This window comes from Drosophila obscura, unplaced genomic scaffold (assembly GCF_018151105.1).
Source record: "Drosophila obscura isolate BZ-5 IFL unplaced genomic scaffold, ASM1815110v1 contig_165, whole genome shotgun sequence".
In the NCBI taxonomy this organism is placed as follows: domain Eukaryota; kingdom Metazoa; phylum Arthropoda; class Insecta; order Diptera; family Drosophilidae; genus Drosophila; species Drosophila obscura.
Genome location: NW_024542752.1, coordinates 3,335,603 through 3,352,869, shown reverse-complemented (window position 1 = coordinate 3,352,869; position 17,267 = coordinate 3,335,603). Strand labels below are relative to the sequence as shown.

Below are 17,267 nucleotides of genomic sequence, written 5' to 3'. Positions count from 1 at the left end.
GCTCTACGTACGCCCGGCTTCTCTATGGCTCTCACTGCCGCTACACTCCTCTCTGGCACACTATAGTTGAGCGCCTCTCAGCTTCGCCGAAAGAAAGCAATGGGTGTTCGGTTCCTCTATCCTTCTGAAGAACCGCACCGATCCCATGACTGCATCACACTGGATGAAGAAGTCTTAAAGTCCGGGTGACAATACCGGCGCCCTGGTAAGTGCCTTTTTTAGCTCCTCAAAAGAGTCTGTGCGTCCGTTGTTAGCTGAAATTGTCCTTTCCTTTCAGGCAGCTGTGAGAGGGGCTAAAGGCGATTCTGATGAATCGCCATACCAGCCCGCCGTACCCAAAAATCTCCTGACTTGCCTCACGTTCTTCGGCATCGGTATCTGTACGATCGCTTGCACCTTCTCTGGGTCGGTCCTCAGTGCGCCATCGCCCACGATGCCCAGGTATTTCAGGTACTGTAGCAGAACTTAGACTTTTCTTTCCTATTGTCAGGTTTGCCGTCTCCCGGCACTTTGCGACTTCCTCTATAGCTTCACGTGCTCCTCAAACGTTCGGGAAATCACCAACAGGTCGTCCAAATACACAAACACGTGGCTTCGGAGTCGCTGCGGGATAACCCGGTCCATCAACCGACACAACCGCTGGGCTGCGTTACACAAACCGAACGGCATTGATTTAAACTGATAGAGTGGTCTCCCTGAAACCGTAAATGCCGTATACGTCCTACTCTCCGGCTCCGGCTTATCTGCCAAACGCATGCTTCAGGTCGATGCTACTGATGAACACGGTGTCCTCCACCGACTAGGATCGACTCGATACTCTGAAGCGGGTATGCATCTTTGACGGTCAGAGTATTCAGCTTCCGTGCATCCAAACACAACCGGTTCTTCCAGGCTACGACCAGAGTCACCCGATTGCTCCACGGACTTTCGCTCAGCTCGATTACTCCAAGACGCAACATTTCGTCGACTTCCGCAAACAACAGCTCCTGTACCGCCGGAGATACTGGGTAAAAGCGTTCCTTCACAGGCACGGCTCCCTCCACCAGACGTATCTTGTGTTCTACCATCGTCGTCCTTCCCAATCCGTGCTTGTCAAAACACCGAAATTTGTACTTCACCTGTTCCATGCGTACTTGCTGCGACTCGGTTAAGTCATGAGGTTCCGTCGGTCTACTTCTCGTCAGCAGTTCTGCCTCGATCTCTTCTAATTCCTCTTCTCGTTCCAGGCCTACTATCTGCGGAGCCAATCCAAACTTTCGCCAGAAATCGACCCCCAGATACAGTGATTGCTTCAATGACGGACACAAGAATAACTCCATCGGGTGCTTCTGGCCTTTGTATGCCATCACTACCATCACACGGCCTAGGATCTGATGAGGTGTGCCGCCCGCAGTTTGTACCGATATAGTTTTCGCGTCTTTTAACTTAAGCTTCAATTCCTCAATGATCTCCAATCCCCCTCTTCTCAGCAGGCTCACTGATGCCCCCGTATCGAGCAGTCCCATCAGCGTCTTCGGGCCCAGACTCACGTGTGCAAACGGCCTGTCGTCCCGGCTTACTGCAGAACGGATTGCTGCACATATGCCCCGTCGTTTCCTCTGGCGTATCCGGAATCGGTCCCGAGCCCTCTGTGCTCTAGCCGACCTCGTTTGGCTTATTTCCGCCACCTGGTCCCCCAGTATTCTTCTCCTGGCCTGGTTATATCGCTGTCGTCTTTCCTGTAACGGCTTACGCTCGGACCATCTCGCCTCAGGTAACACTGCTTGGTTTATTTTATAAATTGCGTTATGTATATAACTCTCCTTAATTCTAGGTATGTTCTCTGTATGTAATTCTACCGTGTTGTTGGAGGGCAGAACTATTGGCTGCTCGTGGAACGCGACCCCTCCAGTTGCGTCGTGCTCCTTCTCCCGTTTCGCGGCCGACATTTCGGACATTTAGGGAGGATTACCCCGTCAGACCCACACTTGTAACAGAATATTTTTCGCACTTCTGACTCACACTCAAAATATGTGTGTCCTGGCTGTGCACAAATCCAACACTTCAATTGTGCCCGGTCACCTCCTACTTCGTCTAAGAGCCTCTATTCCGGTTAGTCGCTTCACTCGCACTTTGGGATCTTCCTCCCCCTAATGGACCACCCATGGGCCACGTCTGCCACTCCCAGTGGAACTGAGGTAAACCCCAGATGGAGGTCTGATACTTAATCAACTCAGCCAAATAGATTCACCAACTCACTCAACAACACCCCTGAGTTGGTTCCCCCCTCTGAGCTCCTGCTCGAACTCCGCCTTCGCACCTGGAAGTTGGGCTAGGCTAGGCCAGTCGCCGCGCCAGGCCCGTAACCAGAGTGTGAAAAGCTTTCAGCACTTCCGCCCATGCTACCTGGTACACCGTCTGCAAATGCTCCACTCGGAATATGAACTCCGATACCGGCATCCCCTTCGGATCGCCGTCAAAGCTCAGTCCCCATCTCCTTATTTGCACCGGCTCCTGCCTGGCCTCTCCGTAACTGGGCCGACTCCTATTCACATTTGTCTGTGCTCCCGGGCCCCTTACGTTGAACAGCCAGTCCTCAACGGGTCTCTGCTCCATGCTCGGTCTCTGTTCGGCTTCCAACGTCCGGTTGTCCACGAACAGGTGTGTCGGTTGTGCCTGTTGGTTCGCGGGTATCTCTTGCGGACCTCCTCCCAGACTGGTGTTGTGTGATCCTCTATTCCTTTTATCCGCTTTCAGCGAGCCAACTACCGCGTTTATCCCCTTCATGAACTCGTGCATATCCGCTTGCATTGAGGCTCTGAGCGCTGATACGTCTCCTGAGCCTGAGCTATCGCCACATTTACGGCCGATCTCAGTTCGCTGGGTATCTCGCGGTCTCTGTGACTTGGAGGCTGGCCTCCTACAGCCCCTTCCTCCGGATCTTGCAGTTCCATCACCGCCCTTTCTGGTCTTGTGCCGGTTTTCCCGTCCTGGGACCTAGTAGTCGGCATCCTGTATGGCTGGAACCTTCTCGGAACCTCCGTGCTTCGCCTAGTTTTCCCCGACCCTTTGAATTCCGCCGGTTCACTCATACACCAATCTCTCTTTACTCCAATTCCTACTTCGCATAAATATATGTAAACACGGCTACTTAATTTTCTATACTGAAGCTTTCTCAACTATCTAACCTATTCCAAAAACATAAACACCCTGAAGGACGACGAGAAAATAAATAAATAAATAACTCAATAAATACATCTGCGATTAAACCACAAAAAATGTTTAAATAAATAAATAGTTTTAAATCTAAATAACTAAATAAACATCCATGTACACTTATTCGCCTAAATAAATACTAAAGTTAATAAATAAATAATTCCTCTACCAAAACAAAAATCCTATTCCGCTGACCTATGTATTTAATCTTACTTCTAAAATTGTCTATATCCAATGTAAGTGAGGATATTCAGCCCTCGAGAATAAACACGTAAACAAAGACAAATATTCCCTTGCAACTACACAATCTGTTGGGTGAGACGAGAGACAACTGCAACTCACGGTTTCGGTCAATCTTTTTCCCTCGCAATTAATTTCCGCTTTTTCTTTTTTTTCCTTAGAGTGCCAACTCTCTTTTACTGTTTTGTTTTAGTTGTCTTGGACCCCTCGAGTCGGGCAACGATGCTGATGCCTTCTCGGCACCGCACGGACCACAACTCCCGGCTCATTCTCAAACAGGGTATCTCTGACCCCCCGTTCAAAACCGATGCCATTCGTTTTAATTGGGCGCCATTTGTTATGATCCTCCTTTTTCGCCCCCCTGCACCGTCCCCTGGCTATCGGGTCGAAAACACCCCTGACTTCACCGAAAGCTAGCCGGGAACGATAGACCAGAGCGGCAAAAAGGCGGATCATAACAAATCTGAATCCAAAAACTACGATTAATGATATTATTAGTAGTATTTAGAAGATCATTTAGACACACGCATGTATGCATATAGACACAAGTATAGATATATTTTGATAATGAATCATTGTTCGGTATAAACAGAGATGGTGTAAGCGTCGGTTGCATATGAAAACTTTGTTTCCTTTTACAATTGTCTTAATATGATATATATATACATTCAAAACATATATGTATGTATGTCTATCCTGCTGGACGTGGTAATGAACATCATCTAATGTCAGTGTGGCGATTACGCCACATTCTCTTATCCTTTTTATGCTCTTCGCCCTCTGCTTGGCATATGCCGCACTCAAAAGGCTCATGACCGCCTTATGTGGTACATTGGCCTGCTTGTACTTCTTAAAATTATCTTTAACAAACTTAGCAAAGCCCTTGGCCTCGCCCGCCGGCTTCGACTCGGTATTGCCAAACTTGTCCTTTTTGTTTAGCAGCAGAACGACGGGGCCGCGACATATGCGACAGCGGAGATTCTCCACCTTGCGAGATCTGGAGTTAGAGCTGCAAGAGGCGTGAAGAGTGAGGGGAGTGTGGGGTAAGGAGACAACAGCCAGAGAATAAACCACAAAAAACTTACTCAAGATTGCAGCTCTCACATTTGTGCGTGTACTTATAATCAATGCTGTAGCTGTGGCAGACAGTGATGGCGGGCAGCTCTGGATACTTTTTGTTGGCGCAAAGGGCCCAGTTCTTCCACACACGGCCGTGTCCACCCTCGTTGTTGAGCACCCAGGTGGAGGCATGGCACAGCTCGTGGATGAGCGTAGATCGGAGTCTGTCAGCTGTGGTCAGCACCTCTTCGCTGAGCTCGATCGTGCTGATGCGTTTGGCGAGTTTACACTAGAAGAGGAAACGAAATAAACGATTAGAGGAAGTTCGTTGATTATGTGTGGTGGGACACGAACTTTCTCTTATTCAGGCATCGTCCAGCCGTGTTGCGCAGCCGCTTCGACCATGTGATTGTCACGTCCAGCTCATTGTTGAACACGTCCGCATTGAACATCTTATAGAGTCGCTCGGCCAGCTGTTCCTTGTTCTTGGCAGAGTTCTCCCGATAGAAGAGGGCCTCCTTGTCGCTGCACTCGCGGCTGACCTCTCCCTCCAGCGATTTTAGGAAACTGCATTTGCCCTCGATCCTCTTTGGTTGCTCTTTTATTTTCCTGGAGATCGCTTTGGGGGGTGCGGTTTGTGGTGCCAACAGCTTCAGAATGGGGCTGGCCTTGGGCGTTACTTGGGTGTTCTTCCCAATCCCCATGTCCTTCTTCACTTCTTGCAGGCGCTTGTTAACGGGCGTGCCCGGTAGATAGTCGTTCTCCAGTTCCTCCAGCATATCCAGTTCACGGGCTCTACTCACAATCGCATCCGTCTCCTTTTCGGCCTCGTAGCCAATGTTTGGCTTGAACAGCCGTCGTCGTGTTGTAGCTTGGGCTGTGGATGTTGCGGTGCCGTTTTTGGTTCCGGTTGCAGATTCGATGACAGCGGTTGCTTCTATTGGCGTTGCAGGGAGCCAACTGGCTTTCGTACCAGTCACTGGCTGTGTGAGTGTGTGTGTGTCTGTGGGCAGAGTAAACTACAAATAATTTGATTTACGAGACGATGAAAACTATTTGTTTTCAATCAATCCGCGTAGCTGACGTGTTCGGGGATGTTATCGATATATAGTTTTTGATGTTTTATATTTTTGGAAACAAAAATATAGACATATATGTGGGGATATATCATCGACGTAACTACTTTTCCGATTTCGAAGTTGACACTATTTTTCTTTTGTCTCATTTCGTTGGATCGGATGCACCCGAGACTTTTGATTCTACTTGTCGGATGTCCATACAAAATATCGGTACTTTTGTGCGATAGGCGAAACGAAATCGACGGTAACACATCTGTATATTCAAATAAGACAGCATCCTGTTTTTTTTATTGTTTTGAAATCTGAATCCAAAAACTACGATTAATGATATTATTAGTATACAGTATTTAGAAGATCGTTTAGACACACGCATGTATGCATATAGACACAGGTTAGGTTAGGTTGAGGCGGCTGTCGGGATTGTCAGAGACCCGACACACCTAGGCCGGCTTCGGCCCGTTGTGATACCGCATAGGCCGTTCCCTCTTCCCTCGTGAGACACTATGTTATCCGTTGTCCCATCCGGATGCCCTTATGAAGCCTGCGATCCGTCTGGGACTGATTGTAGACATGTCCGACATGTCAATTAGGAGAGGTGCACCCAAGTATTGAAGTCTCCTTCTACTGAGAGCCGGACAGGAGCAGAACAGGTGTTCCACAGTCTCCTCTTCGTCCTCATCTCTACAGCTTCGACAGAAGTCGTTATATGGGGCGCCCAGCCTGTTTGCATGTGTGCCTATTAGCCAGTGTCCCGTAAGGGAGCGTATGACTGAGCTGCACCTACTCCTACTGAGTTTGCAGAGCTTATCAGTGCGCTTCCTAGTAATGTTAGGCCATGTTTGTCGAGTTATGCGACATAGTGGCACAGTTTGCCATCTGTCATTTATTAATCGCTTAAAATGTTCTTTTATTTTGAGCTTGCAGATGGCCATTGGCATACGAATATCCTCCTTATCATGGAGAAGGGGGATTGTTGTACCAGCTCTGGCCAGCTCGTCTGCTATGTAGTTGCCTTCAATGTCCTGGTGGCCCGGTACCCATATTAGGCTGATGACGAACTGATAAGCTATCTCATGAAGATATTTGCGACAGTTTGCCACGGTAGCCGAGCTTGTTGTTATCGCATTCAGCGATTTGATCGCAGCTTGGCTATCACTATAGATATTTATATGAGTTGCCGCAGGGGCTAGTTCCTGAGGACAGCTCAAAGCTTCCTTGATCGCTATGACTTCCGCTTGAAAGACACTGCAGTGATCCGGGAGCCTGAAGGAGTGTCTTATGTTCAGCTGTTCGGAGTAGATTCCTCCTCCGACCTTGTTGTCCAGCTTTGAGCCATCTGTAAAGATTCGAATGGCTCCCTTTGGACCAGGTGGTCCCTCAAGCCAGTTGTTTCTGTGAGGGATGATTGTTTCGAAGGGGGTATCTGTATACTCCCTCGGAACGCAGTAGTCCGTTTTTGTGGGGACGATTTTGTTTCCATTTAGGATGGACGCATGACCGGTGTGATGTGACACCCATTGGTCAGAGTCTCTAAGACGGATTGCTGCCATTTCTGCCTGCTCCTTACCTGCAAGGTCAAGGGTCTGCAGGCATAGGATAGCATTTAGCGCATCCGTTGGTGTTGTGCTCAGAGCTCCACTGATGCATAGGGCTGCAGTACGCTGCACCTTGCCCAGTTGTTTAGTGATGGTCCCCTTCGATAGGGCAGGCCACCACACTGCGACTCCGTAGAGCAGTATTGGTCTTACTATTGCTAGGTAAATCCATTGGACTATTTTTGGGTTCATGCCCCATTTTATCGTAGCCTTCTTCACTCTGTCTTTGATGCTCAGGTTCCAGCTAAGCTTTTTGTCAATTACCAACCCTAAGTAACTGGCACTGTCGCTGAAGGAGAGCCTGCATCCGTTTAGTATTGGGGGGTTGAGGGACGGGATTTTGTATTTGGTTGTAAACAACACAAGTTCCGTTTTAGAGGGATTAACTCCCAGTCCACGCGACTCTTTCCATTCTGACAGTCGCGCGAGCTTTGCGGTCATTAGATCGCAGAGTGTTTGAGGGAATTTTCCCGAGAAGATAATGGCAACGTCGTCCGCGTATGCTACCACCTTTGCAGCCCTCCCTTCCAGGTCACACAGAATCTTGTTGACTGCTATGTTCCATAGAAGGGGAGACAGGACACCACCTTGCGGGGTGCCTCTGTTGACATACCTTGACTGAGTGGACGATCCCATTGATGATGTCACCGTCCTGCATGTGAGCAATTGATCTATGAGCATCACCAAGTGACGATCCACTCCCAGGTCAGTCAGGGCCTCCGTGATGGCTCCCGGTATGTCGTTGTTAAAGGCTCCCTCGATATCTAGGAAAGCTATTAAGGAGTATTCTTTGATGTGTAGGGATTTCTCTACTGTCGAGATTACTTCATGGATTTCCGTGGATTTTCCTTTTCGGTAGGCATGTTGTGCGCCTGACAGGCACTGAGGATTTATGGTTGTTCTCAGCTGCAGCCCGACTAGTCTCTCAAAAGTTTTGAGAAGAAAGGACGATAGATTTATTGGTCTGAAGTCTTTTGGGGTTGTGTGTTTCCCTGCTTTGGGGATAAAGACAATTTTAGCCTTTAGCCAAGCGCGGGGGATTTTTCCCACTGTCAGTATCTTCCTAAAGATACTTTGCAGCCAGTTGATGGCCATATCCCTGGCTTTTTGTAACTGAGAATGACTTGGTCTGGACCAGGCGATTTGAAGGATTTAAAGCTGTTTACTGCCCAGCTAATATTCCGTTTTGTGAGGATGTGCACCATGGAGGTTTCCGGGCCTTCACTTGGGGTGTCTGCCGGCTCGATGGTCGTACACCCAGGAAAATGAGTATCGAGTAGAATGTGTAGGGAGTCCTAACTAGAGTTTGTCCACGTACCATCCGTTCTCTTGAGATATCCCACCGAGGGGGATGTTTTTGACAGGATCTTGCGTAGCCTTGCGGCTTCTGACGTGTCTTCAATTTCGGAGCAAAATTTTTGCCAAGAGGCCCTTTTTGCTCTTCTTGTTTCTTTTTTGTATAGGGTTAGCTTACTTTTGTAATTTTCCCAGTGCGCTTCCTCGCTGCTGCTTTTGGCTCTGTTAAAGAGAGTCCTGCAGTCTTTCCGGAGGGTGTCTATTTGTTTAGACCACCAGGGGGGGTTTCTTTTTCCTTCTTGGTTTGGTTGAGGGGCAGGCTGCCACGAAGGCCTTATTGCAAGCTTCCGTGAAGCTGTCCACAAGACGATTAAGATCGTCTTGTGTGTCTGGGCATTTTGGTGCTTTGGGAGGGAGTAATTCCTCCATTTTTGCACTATATATATCCCAGTTGGCTTTCCTGGGGTGCTTCAGGCCCACAGCTAGAGGGGGGCTGCACTCGTCGCCCTCACTTTGCGTGGCCCGTGACTGCCCGTGCTCGGTACACTTGAGCAGGGCCGCGCTGAGAAACAGCTCGTCGCATATGTCGTCCGTCTGGATTTGCTTCTCCGACGAGGCGGTGGCGCTGGCTGTGGATGTGCGGGGAAGTGCCGTGCGCCTAGACCGCTCGCCCAGAGCGCTGTTGTGGGTGGGCGCCGAGTGCCTGGCCAGCGAAGCCGCCGTGGGCATCTCGTAGTTGTGCCTCACCGACGGCTGAGCCACTGGAACGGCCAGTGGGTAGCGCATCACCAGTCGGTTCTCGTGAAGGAAGTTGCGCCCGTTCCGACACTGCTGGTGGAGCATGTCGATGGCGATGCTCGTCCGGAGGAGTGGTAAAAACGCGCATCGCGTGTGTGGACAAAACTAAGGTTAGGTTAGGTTAGGTTAAGGCGGCTGTCGGGATCGTCAGAAACCCGACACACCTATGCCGGCTTCGGCCCGTTGTGATACCGCATAGGCCGTTCCCTCTTCCCTCGTGAGACACTATGTTATCCGTTGTCCCATCCGGATGCCCTTATGAAGCCTGCGATCCGTCTGGGACTGATTGTAGACATGTCCGACATGTCAATTAGGAGAGGTGCACCCAAGTATTGAAGTCTCCTTCTACTGAGAGCCGGACAGGAGCACAACAGGTGTTCCACAGTCTCCTCTTCGTCCTCATCTCGTTATATGGGGCGCCCAGCCTGTTTGCATGTGTGCCTATTAGCCAGTGTCCCGTAAGGGAGCGTATGACTGAGCTGCACCTACTCCTACTGAGTTTGCAGAGCTCATCAGTGCGCTTCCTAGTAATGTTAGGCCATGTTTGCCGAGTTATGCGACATAGTGGCACTGTTTGCCATCTGTCATTTATTAGTTGCTTAAAATGTTCATTTATTTTGAGCTTGCAGGTGGCCATTGGCATACGAATATCCTCCTTATCATGGAGTGACTGAGCATGGATATAGTTAGTGGGTTTGGTGCTTTCGAGCGATAGAACAGTCTCGATGTACCTGTGGTCTGAGAAGGAGTGGTCCTCTAGGACTCTCCAGCTCTTCATTATGTCTAACAGTTTGTGAGACAGTAGAGTGAGGTCGATAACCTCTTGACGGTTTTTTACAAAACTAAACAAACAAAACAAACAACGTATCGGATATGTATATTGCGTACAAAATTCAACTGGAAAATGTTACAACATGTCACACATGACGGACGCTCGTCCAGGGCTGACTTGGTTAGCGTTTTTTAAATGCCACGTGGATGCCCTGCAGCCTGCAGCGTCAGCTCTGGCTCGTCGGGGCGCAGTTCCAGCCGAAAGGCAGTCGCTATGTGAGCCGTCAGCTGTTTCATCAGAAGCAGCGCATAGCGGCGCCCAATACAGACGTGCGGACCGCCCGAGAATGGTATGTAGCTGAAGGAGGAGGAGGCCACATCCTGCTGCAGAGTTGCCGTCGCCTGCATCCAGCGCTCCGGCCTGAAGACATATGGATCGGGATAGTAGCTGGCATCGTGGGCCAGGCCGTACATGTTTATCCAGAGCGTGACACCGGCGCAGTACGTACGGCCCCCGATGACGGTGGAGCAGGTGGTCTGGCGTCCGGTGGTGGGCACGATCGTGTACAGGCGCAGCACCTCCTTGAGCAGGGCATCCAAATAGGGCAGCTCATTGAGCGCATCCAGATCCGTGGATCCATTGGGCGGCAGCTGCCGCAACTCCTCCAGCAACCTGTCCTGTGCCTCGGGATTCTTGGCCAGTGCGTACAGGACAAAAGACATGGCCGCCGTTGTTGTGTCCACGCCCTGCAGGTAGAACAGGGTTATCAGATGCTTGCTGCCTCTCTCCCTCCCCACCCACCTACCGCAAACACAAAAGTGTTGACCTCGTCGCGTATCTGCTTTCGACTCAACGGTTCGCCGTCGATCTTGGCCAGAAGGAGCGTGTCCAGCAGGTTGAGCGCCTTGCGGGGGGCTACATCCGCCTGTTGCTGGAGCTGTGCGGAGCGGCGCTCAATCAATGAATCCATTAGCGTGTGGATAACCTGGAGCTGCTCGCTCAGCTCGCGCCACAGTTGGGTTCGCTGGAAGACCCAGTCGGAGGCCAGCAGGGGATTGATCATGCGCTTGAACAGCAGCTGGCTGCTGCGGTGGAAGGCACCGACGATGGGAGAGTGCGCCACAGACTGCGTATCCAGCTGCCCGCCCATGGAGGTGTCTATGGAAGAATGAGAAGTGAGCAGCTCTCCCACGGGGTACGGTGCGGGGCACAGAAGACACACTTACCCACGATGGCGTCCAGCAGACAGGCAAAAAGTGGATCCGTTAGCTCGAGGAAGGTGCCGCGGGTCGCGACGAGCCGCTGAATCAGACGATCCGCATGCTTGGCCACACTGGGGGCAAAGCTCCGCAAGAGGATCGGCCGAAAGGCGGGAGTGAGGAGGCGACGCTGCTGCGTCCAGTGGGCGCCATGGCTAATTAGCAGCCCGTTACCGATGAGCGGCTCCAGCTGCAGGAAGGTCTCCGCCTTGCGCAGTGTGGCATCGTGCAGCGCCTCGCGCGTCTCCTCTGCTGTGTGCAGGAACACCCACAGCTGCGGCCCCAGCCACAGGCGGTAGGTGGCGCCAAAGCGGTCGCGTAGCTCTGTAAAGACCAGAAATATGACTGCAGATTGGGCATAGGGAGAGAGATCTCAGATCTCGGCTGCTGCTTGTACTCACATTCGGGCCGCAGCTTGCCCACCATTTGGGCGTTGCCCAGCAGCGGAAAAGCCCAGGGACCGGGCAGGCTGCTGCCCAGGCGCAGCAACCGCCACTTCTGAAGGAGCAGCAGCAGTCCCAGGCCCAGCAGCAGCAGCAACCAAATGGGCATCTTGCTTAGTTTGATAGTCGAAGCAATGTGCAGTCTCTGACCGCCTCGAACTGAGTGCGGACTGCTGACTGCGGGCTGAACCGGAATAGAAACGCGAAACGAGGGTAACCCAATCAATCAGCGATAATCTTCTGCTAGCATTCAATTGGCAATCTGGGTAACACAGGCCGCATACATATGTACATATGTATGAAATTTATACTGTAAATGTATGTATGTATGTTAGTCTCGGCGCTGTTATGCCCCCGCAACAGAGAAAAAATATTGCAACTCTTTCCACAGAGCACTAGTCAGATAATATTACCAGACATGTACATACATGCATACACATATACTTGTTTAGTACATACTACGCTTTGTTTTTAATCGGATTAATAAATTCATAAGTACATATATGTCTTTGTTTGCCTTTTTCCATCGAGCAACTTCCAATATCTAATCTCTCTGGCTTAGCGATTAGCACAATAAATGTACCCATGCACTGGGAGCATCACTGATAGTCACTAATGACTGTCGCCTGTGATGTAAGCTCTGCAGGTTATGGCGCTATGCGGCTCCAAAGCAAGAATGACAATAAATTCCATCCAAATTAACAATTTAACTCTGCCAAGGCAACCACAGCTGTACAGCTGAGTCGCGATACCACAGCTTCTAAAGTGAAAAACATTAGCAGCGTAGGCTAATCCAAAGTTCGGACTTAGATATCGGCATTTGTTTCTCCTCGTCTTTCGCTCTCACATCATGCAGTGAATAACGGAATGCGAAAGCCTCTCTCTTCTCACACGCGTTGTCATCACTCGCTGTTAGCTCACTGCTAAATTAACATGCCTCTGCAACCGTTGCAGGTTATCCTGTTAAACTTGTGAGTTAAACAAAAATAAACAAAATTGCTGCTGCTCCACTATTATCTGCCAATCATCAACGGGCAGAGTTCTTCGTTAATTCTTTGGATACTACTCGTAGCACACTCCATTGTCATGACCAACTCTAATGCTGCAGTTCTCGGCCCTGGCGATGTTAACGTTAATTCTTCTTTGCTTTTGCGTTCGTTTCGCAAAAACTGAGAGGCGTTCGGGCGCACTAATTGATTTCCCTGAGCACAGCTATCAGCAAATAATCAAAATTCTCTCTTGCTGCCAGGCTGTCTGTTTGTCTTACAACACCCACAAACACACAACATTCACTGTCGATTCATTGTCTTCTTATTTAGCTGCACGGCTCCAACTCGACTTGTTCCAACTGCTAATAAATTGGCTTGCAGCTGAATGAGGGAAGTGGCATCGGCCACCAACAACCAATAATTGATTTAGCATTTGGCTTAAATGGGGACGTTTTCAGGTTCAAGATTGATCGATGGCCAAAGCTTACTGTGGGCCTATGGGCCACAGTGAAACTCTTCGCCAGCTTCCAGGGGCTAAAAAGAGTATTCTCTCGACTGGCTCTTGGACGTGACTGTTGCAGAATGGAGCACGTTGCACCCAGAAATGGTAAATGAAAGCAAAATTCATTGATGGTCTTGAAGATCGATCAGACCGAAGTTTTGAGTTTTCCTTGGAAACTAAGCGCACAGCTGATTATGCCACATTCTGCCACATTCTGCCACATTCTGCCACATTCTGCCACATCCTGCCACATATGTACGAGTATGTGCTGTGGGGCTTTGAAGCCTTTCATATTGATGTTACACTCACAAAAATGCCGTCTGCTTCTTCGGGCTGTGATCCTTAAACGAAATCTACAACCGTCGCTTCGGGCGCCGCCGCGGCGGCCGTTACTCCCTTGGAAATGCAAATTTGAATTTGAATTCGAAATCGAAATTTGAATTGGCCCTTTTGTGTTATCATTGCGCAGCGTGCCGAGTTATTAAATTTTCTCTTTTTTTTCGGTTTTTCTCTGGTGCAGGGTTATTGTGTTTGACTTGGCTACACCACACCCCGACGCGGGACCCCAGCCCCCAGCCTCCGGCCCCCGCGCCCGGCTGTATGCCCATTCCCTGCAACGCTCCATAACCCCATTGGCGGCTCAGCTCACCATTTCAATTATCATACGGGGGGTGGGTTGGTGGGGGGTGTGGGGCGAATGAGGGAGGCGCTTTTGAATGAATGCCAGAAAGAATGTAAGAAAAGCCTGCAGCCAAAGCAGAAGCAGAAGCAGAAGCAAAGCGAAGCAGCCACAAGCAAGGAGGCAGCACCGAAGTTTTATGTACCCTCACCAAGGATCTGCCCGTTGAATAAATCTCTGGATTATATGGATTATAATTGGAATTTTGCCACAGATTTAATTATTTAAGACGGATTTATTTTAAGATTTTTATTCAAAATTATATTTTGGCTTTATTCACGAATGTTCATTGCTACTCAGCGATTAGCTTACTCAATAACAATCATAGCTGGGCCAATCTGTGAGGGTAGAACAAATTGTGCATTGGTCAGGGGAGAGGAGCGTAAAAGCAAGAAGGGTTTTTGCTCCTTATTTTCTGTTCTGTTCTGCTCCGTTCTGTTCTGCTCTGTTCCTTTGTATCCATCATTCCCACTTCCAAGGAGTAATTAGTGTGCATTTCCGTTACTCTCCTGCTCCTGCTTCTGCACCCAACCGCCACCTACGCCACCGCCCCCCGCCTTGCTGCCATGGCATGCGTGTGTGTGTGTGTGAGTGTGTTTGTGCAACATTTGCGTTTCCACTTCGTTTGCGACAATCAAATGTAACAAGGGAGCGGAACAACAAAAAGAAGGAAGAAAACAAAAAGAAAAGAAATCAAGTTGAAGCGGAACAGGAAGAGGAGCAGCAGGCACAGAAGGAGCAGCAGCAGCAGGCGGAGGAGGAGGAGGAGGAGGAGCAGCAGCAGCAGCAGCATCTGGAGAGCCGAGCCGCCTGTCATTTGCCATAGCACTCACCTGGCTCAAGCACTTTCATCACCAAAGTCGTGGGATCTCCACTGGAACGTGACATTGAATACATGCAACATTGTCTGCCTTCTCGTTCCTCAGAAGTCTTACTCTCAGTCCCACTTCCACTTCCAGTCCCACTCCCCAGTTGCAGTTGCAGTGCCATTCCCAGTCCACCATGCTAATCTCTCTGTAATTAAGACTGTCACTCATTCAGGCATTGGCTTGCCATTCAGTTGGCCCCATCTTGGGACAAGCCTTTGGGTAAGCTTGCACCTCCAACTCCTACTCACCCTCCTCTTACACTTACATCATGCATCAATGGCATCGTATGATGGTGTGGAAGAGGCCGCTTTGAAATGCCTTCAATTGCAAGTTTTAGTCCTTGTCGTGCATTCTGCATTTCGAATGGAGCACAGGGTCAAAATCTTTAAAGTTTCAAGAGCCTAAATGTGATTTGTATCCTCTCAGCACGAAGGAAGGAGACTGCAAAAAAAGGGACGAATTGATTGTTACGTAATGGAAAAAGGAAAGCGTATTTAGTAGCTTAAGGACTGCTCTAAGTGAATGTGGCTACAAGTGGGGGGGCATATTTTTTTTTTGTATTTAAGTTTGCATTAGATATTCCAATGTGATTTGGACACCTGAGCATGAAACGCGATTAGCAAACAGCTAATTAGCTGATTATAATCATGTTCTATATTCATTTGTAAATATTAACATGTAATAATAATAATAATAATAATAATAATAATGGTCACTCGAGGAAGGCCAAGTCAAAAGAACATTTAACCGCGGGGGTTAACTTTGTGGACCCTTTACAGGTATATGAAATAATATTGGTGAAAAGTCAAACGCAGAGCCCCTTTACTTAATTAATACTTATTTTAAGTTTTTTTTTATAAAAAAATAATGAATATTATAATAAAAAAATCATTTATTAATCATTAATTTTAAGTTGCAAAATTGAACCATTTTTTTTATATAAAAAGAATCTGTATATATAAAAATTTTCGCCTGCAATTCGGGATATTCATATGATTCTGACTTTCACTCTCCCCGTCCGACCGCTCGTTCGTCTCTTTTTCAGGTCCAGCTTTACGATTTAACGGCTTCTTCTACTATGATTCGATATTAAATACATATGTATTATATAAATATGTATATGTATAAACTGCAGTCAGAGGCACTGCCTCGCCGCTGCTTAACCCGAAGTAAGTTAATCGAAGCCTCGCCCTTTCTTTCTTAAATATTTAATGACACTTAGAATAGAGATAGCCAGGAAAATTAGCTATTAAATGGCCAAGTTTTCACCGCGTTAATTATCAACAAATAAATGTCAAGAAAATTTAAATTCTCTTTTCCCCGAAAGAAATCCCCCCGATCAGTGCCATAAGATGGGGATTGAGCAAGTGTTTGGTTGCTGCTCATTAAGATGTTTTATGATTGTCTACCATAAATTAGCGCAAAACATTGGATCAACACGCGCCTTGTCGGTGCTATTTATATTCCAGTATTCGAATGGTTTTAGTATGTGTGTGTGTGTGTGAGTTTGAGTGTGAATAGTTGTGGGTGGAAAGAGGGAAAGAAATTTGAGATTAATGGGGTCCTATGGGGAATGCGTGGGACGTTATCGTAGGACTTGGACTTATTGTCTGCAGATGGAATGCTCGCATGTGTGTACATACATACATATGTATTTACATACATATAAATATATTTATATACGGGTGCACAAACGATATGCAAGTGTGAATTTCATTTAGCCCCTGAGAATTTATTCACATCTTCAATGAAAATGTAGTGCAACTTTTGGGCCACCGAGACGCCCGTCTCGCCCATCCATCAAAGTCTTAAGTGTGCTGGGAGGGGAGAGGCGCAGGCGTCGTTAGCTGGCTGCTGTTAGGCGGATTGTTGTTGCAACTAAAACGTTTTGTTTATGGTTTCGTGTCGGCCAACTCTTTGCGCGCCATCGATGCGCCCATCGATGAAGTGCCAGACAGATTCGCGTCGTGACACGCGGATGGCATGGATGGATGGCAGCGTGACTGAACCTTGACCATTGCTGACTATATTCAATCATTTTTGCATTTTAATTTTAATGATTTTCTTTTCTAAATTATTTAATGATCTTTAATGCTTGCAACAACTAGAAATAGAAATCGCAGACTCATTTTGTTCATAAGTATAAATACTTAACTATCAAATATCCTTATGGCCATCGATTGTTGTGGGTTATGGTTATCGATCGTATCAGTATTCATTCCACAGTGGATCGATAAGACGTGCGTTCGTGCCCTCGTTCATTCATCCCTAGGGACTGAGGCACTGCTGGAGTGTGGATGCTATTTATGTGATGCAATCACTTCAAACTGCATGCATACACACATATGTCATACACTTGTTCATGTACTTCTGTACATATGTATGTGTGCAGATCTGTCCGAGTATGACTGTGAGGCATGCACAGCTGTGGTGTGCGGGGCCTCCTTTCACTTTATTGTTATTGCTGGCTGCGGCATGCTGCAGTTTTGGAA

General features: G+C 48.3%; 3 protein-coding genes across 4 annotated transcripts; 1 reads left to right on the top strand and 2 right to left on the bottom strand.

Moving 5' to 3' along the window:
* Nucleotides 1–902: 902 nt before the first annotated feature.
* Nucleotides 903–2,018, top strand: LOC111066299. Its single transcript, XM_041591929.1, has 4 exons — nucleotides 903–1,007; nucleotides 1,227–1,392; nucleotides 1,470–1,753; nucleotides 1,814–2,018. The coding sequence occupies exons 2-4, from the start codon at nucleotides 1,295–1,297 to the stop codon at nucleotides 1,939–1,941; spliced, it is 510 nt and encodes a 169-aa protein (XP_041447863.1). The 5' UTR covers nucleotides 903–1,007; nucleotides 1,227–1,294; the 3' UTR covers nucleotides 1,942–2,018.
* A 298-nt stretch (nucleotides 2,019–2,316) lies between these two features.
* On the bottom strand, nucleotides 2,317–9,307 carry LOC111066300. The gene is made up of 6 exons (XM_041591991.1): nucleotides 8,977–9,307; nucleotides 7,868–7,941; nucleotides 4,845–5,513; nucleotides 4,521–4,783; nucleotides 4,180–4,444; nucleotides 2,317–2,976 (listed from the first exon to the last, which is right to left on the bottom strand). Exons 1-6 carry the CDS (start codon nucleotides 9,305–9,307, stop codon nucleotides 2,317–2,319), a joined length of 2,262 nt encoding a protein of 753 aa, XP_041447925.1.
* Nucleotides 9,308–10,100: 793 nt separating this feature from the next.
* Nucleotides 10,101–11,965, bottom strand: LOC111066359 (cytochrome P450 311a1-like). 2 transcript variants are annotated; one of them, NM_001365595.1, is given in 5 exon segments: nucleotides 10,101–10,247; nucleotides 10,249–10,780; nucleotides 10,840–11,192; nucleotides 11,261–11,638; nucleotides 11,695–11,964. In NM_001365595.1, coding segments are annotated over 5 exon segments (1,446 nt in total). In that variant the 5' UTR covers nucleotides 11,846–11,964; the 3' UTR covers nucleotides 10,101–10,215.
* Nucleotides 11,966–17,267: the final 5,302 nt, after the last annotated feature.

Excerpts from the sequence above, each read along its gene's own strand:
- LOC111066299 (XM_041591929.1), top strand. The coding sequence starts at position 1,295 with ATGACGGACACAAGAATAACTCCATCGGGTGCTTCTGGCCTTTGTATG. Across the intron at positions 1,393-1,469 it reads GATGAGGTGTGCCGCCCGCA|CAGGCTCACTGATGCCCCCG; the intron begins GTTTGTACCGAT and ends CCCTCTTCTCAG. Across the intron at positions 1,754-1,813 it reads CTCGGACCATCTCGCCTCAG|GTATGTTCTCTGTATGTAAT; the intron begins GTAACACTGCTT and ends CCTTAATTCTAG.
- LOC111066300 (XM_041591991.1), bottom strand. The coding sequence starts at position 9,307 with ATGCTCCACCAGCAGTGTCGGAACGGGCGCAACTTCCTTCACGAGAAC. Across the intron at positions 7,942-8,976 it reads GCAGTCACGGGCCACGCAAA|CTTTCCTAGATATCGAGGGA; the intron begins GTGAGGGCGACG and ends ACTCCTTAATAG. Across the intron at positions 5,514-7,867 it reads AGGCCCTGACTGACCTGGGA|TTTACTCTGCCCACAGACAC; the intron begins GTGGATCGTCAC and ends AATTATTTGTAG.
- LOC111066359 (XM_041591890.1), bottom strand. The coding sequence starts at position 11,845 with ATGCCCATTTGGTTGCTGCTGCTGCTGGGCCTGGGACTGCTGCTGCTC. Across the intron at positions 11,639-11,694 it reads GGGCAAGCTGCGGCCCGAAT|TCATATTTCTGGTCTTTACA; the intron begins GTGAGTACAAGC and ends CCCAATCTGCAG. Across the intron at positions 11,193-11,260 it reads TCTGCTGGACGCCATCGTGG|ACACCTCCATGGGCGGGCAG; the intron begins GTAAGTGTGTCT and ends ATTCTTCCATAG.